The sequence below is a fragment of the Cupressus sempervirens genome, chromosome 1 (assembly GCF_028749045.1).
Source record: "Cupressus sempervirens isolate cs-2001-9-10 chromosome 1, ASM2874904v1, whole genome shotgun sequence".
NCBI classification, from domain to species: Eukaryota; Viridiplantae; Streptophyta; class Pinopsida; order Cupressales; family Cupressaceae; genus Cupressus; species Cupressus sempervirens.
Genome location: NC_143118.1, coordinates 797,733,084 through 797,736,460, shown reverse-complemented (window position 1 = coordinate 797,736,460; position 3,377 = coordinate 797,733,084). Strand labels below are relative to the sequence as shown.

General features: G+C 30.5%; 1 protein-coding gene across 1 annotated transcript; it reads left to right on the top strand.

The window, feature by feature from the left end:
- The first annotated feature begins 1,817 nt into the window (after nucleotides 1–1,817).
- LOC149580287 (defensin Tm-AMP-D1.2-like) lies at nucleotides 1,818–2,895 on the top strand. Its single transcript, XM_089813445.1, has 2 exons — nucleotides 1,818–1,890; nucleotides 2,519–2,895. Exons 1-2 carry the CDS (start codon nucleotides 1,821–1,823, stop codon nucleotides 2,698–2,700), a joined length of 252 nt encoding a protein of 83 aa, XP_089669571.1. The 5' UTR covers nucleotides 1,818–1,820; the 3' UTR covers nucleotides 2,701–2,895.
- Nucleotides 2,896–3,377: the final 482 nt, after the last annotated feature.

The window sequence follows — 3,377 nt, the reverse complement described above, 5'->3', positions numbered from 1 at the left end:
TTGACTAGATTTTATTGAAACTCTATTAGGATTTTTAGAAGTGTTTGTAGAACCTTGACTGAAACAATGAGAGCATGTATGAAGGATTTTAAATGGACTATTGGAATAGATAATTCTTTTGAATTGTTAAAATAGAAAGTTGAAATGTGTTTCAAGTAGATTGTGATGCTAGTGATAATGCAATTGGAGCTATTTTAAGTCAAGAAGGTAGACTCCTTGCTTACTTTAGTGAGAAGTTAAATGATGCTAGAAGAAAATATTCTATTTATGATAAGGAGTTTTATGCTATAGTTTAGACATTCAAGAAATGGGATATTATTTTCTTCCTAAGGGTTTTGTTTTATATATTCATCATCAAGCTTTGCAATATTTGAATAGTTAAAGGAAGTTGAATCAAAGGCATTCTAAATGGGTTAACTTTTTGCAGTGTTGTAAAACATATCTTTTTATGTACAAGAGCGGGAAGTCTAATAGGGTTGGAGATGTTCTTCACAGGAGACAATGTTACTAATAGAGATGCAAACTCAAATTGTTGGGTCTAAGGAACTCAAGATTTTATATCCACGAGATCCCGATTTTGGTGAAGCTTAAAAAATATGTACATATCTTATTACTTTAAATAGAAAGAGGTGGTTAAATTTTATTATTTATGATAGTATGTTATTTAGAAGAAGTCAATTGTTCATTTTGAGTTATATTAGGAAGAATCTCATCAAGGAGAAACATAGCAGGGAGCTAGACATTTTGGTTGAGATAAAACCATTGCTTTGATTAGTGAGAAATACTATTGCCCACTACTACAACAAGATGTCAATAAATTTATACAAAGTTACTAACTATTACACATGACAAAAGGAGAAAAGAAGAATACAAGGTTGTTGCCATTACGTTTACCAACAAAGCCTTGGGGAGACATCAATATGGACTTTATTCTTAGTTTACCAAGGACTTAGTGAGAGGGTATGATTCAATATTTTTTATGGTTGATAGGTTTTCAAAGATGACACATTTCATTCCTTGCAAGAAGACTAATGATGTTCTACCAACAAATGTCCACTTGTACTCTAAATAATTGAAACTTACAAATTTTGACTGCAGGAGCTGTGCAAGTGTATTGGTATACATAAAGCACAAGGATGTTGCTGATATGAATGTATTAAATTTGCAAATTTTTGAAACGATTGTAATACAATATTTGTTGGGACATTTTTAAATAGATATCAAGATGATATTTCTAATTACCCACTTTTAAACATTTGTACATAATAAATACCAAAACTTTACCTTCAATATTCAAAATTATTAACAATTAAAACACAAAAATAATAAAAACAGACCAAAATCCTTAGAAACTTATCAACTCTGATTATTACCCTTCCCCTCTACCATTTCTACTAATGAATTCCCAATCCGAATCCTTAAGATAGAGTTTGTATTCCATCGAATAACAATTGTACTAATTATACAACCCATAACCAGCTGGCTGTTTCTAGAAGCATTTGTATATCATGCCTCCACCTCACTGCTGATAAAGCTATTCTTCCCATAAATATAAATGAAAAATAATCATTTCCACACATCTGCTCACATAAAACTCTGTGCTTTTGATAAGGTAGCTCAAATCTTGAACAAATAAACTAAATCACAAGTCGGTGCCAGATGCTAACATCTCTTTCTTATGTTTTTATCCTGTTTACATGTGTCTTGAAGAAACTATTTTTCCTCTTGGAACGTGGAAGCACTAAGTACAATACCCAAATAAACAATGTTCTTCTATATAAGCCCTGCAATACCCTCACTTCTTAACAGAACACCAAAAAATGGCACTGAGCATGAGAAAAAGCTTGAGTATTTTGGTTCTGGCCTTGTTATTGGTTTTTCATAGCCTTGGTACGTTTTTTTTAAAAATTCATTCTTATGAATGGAAAATTCACTTTGCATTGCTTCATCTATTTATGTAGATCTCAAACGCTTATGAACATGTCCAATTTGAAACATTGTTAGATGTTTTTATTCATCTTTGTTTACACATATCTTGTATTTGAAACATTATTAGAAACCTTATGAGATGTTTTATGTACTTCTTTATTTTTTCAGAATGGAAATTTGTTTATATATTCAAGTGTTATAAGAATTTTTATTATGGACTTATGTACATAATGTATATCACGCGTATTTAATTATTGTACTTTATACATCATAGTTTATGTATATATAGTAGCTGAAACACTATTAGATGAAACGTTGCTTAATACATCTCATAACTTGATTTATGTACTCCTTAGGTTTCAAACAAATGCACTATTAGATATTCTCATGATTTTATTAGAAAAACTATGTATTCAAACACATATGATAGATAAGATACATAAGAATGATTTATGTGGTTCTCAGATTTGAAACACTATTAGATGTACTACATATATCTTGTTGTGGTTCATTTGTTTTCCTTTATATTCATTCATCTACATTTCTTTCTATGTATTGTGTATTAATTTGATACATCATGTTGATGCAGAGATGGGGGCAGAGGCAAAAGGAAGGCGAATGTGCAAGTCTCAAAGTCACAGTTATAAGGGATATTGTATGAGCGACACCAACTGCAAAAATGTTTGTCATCAAGAGAATTTTCCATCAGGGAGTTGTGATACTCACCATGCTGTGAGCCGAAAATGTTTTTGTTACAAGCCTTGCTCTTAGATCATTCTCTTTCCCATAGCAATATGAATAAATTGTGGGTTTTAACTTCTGAGGGGATTGCTATAAATAAATTGTGTGTTTAACTAATCAGGTCCTATTCCCTCATAAGCAAATTCTCATGTTTGAATTGTTGTTCATAGGATGAAAGTCTTTCTATTGTTCTATATTGTAACATAATTGTATGCGATTGGAAAAGAGTGGGTCTATCATTCAGAGTCCATAGTATATTATATCACAGTTGTTTAATTTGGGTATACATGAACATTCTGCATTTTTAATATAGAATTATCATGCTTTTATTTGGAATGGATTTTTTTAATTTAAAATATTGTGCGTATATCATTCATACTCTTCAAGAGTTCAAAGAGATATTTGCATTGCATAAACCTTAACGAATCTATCAGTTCACTATCTGATTATATTATATAAATGTACAGACTGTAAATGATTTACTTGCAAACCCAGTGAAATTGAAGACCGTTGCGCACATATTAACACTTTATAATTGTTTGAAGTGCATTTATTATTATTATTAGAATTAGTATTATTAGTTGTGACTTATGGAATCATTTAGTTCCATATTTTGTTTGATTAATTCATTTTATATGGTTTGCCTTGATATGATCTCCGTTTCTAACAAGGATATAGTAGGGCAAGTCAACTGTTTAAAAATTGCC

What these genes read in the sequence shown, in the direction of transcription:
- LOC149580287 (XM_089813445.1), top strand. Translation starts at nt 1,821, where the DNA reads ATGGCACTGAGCATGAGAAAAAGCTTGAGTATTTTGGTTCTGGCCTTG. An exon ending in ATTGGTTTTTCATAGCCTTG is followed by an intron (nt 1,891 to 2,518) that starts GTACGTTTTTTT and finishes ATGTTGATGCAG; the next exon opens with AGATGGGGGCAGAGGCAAAA.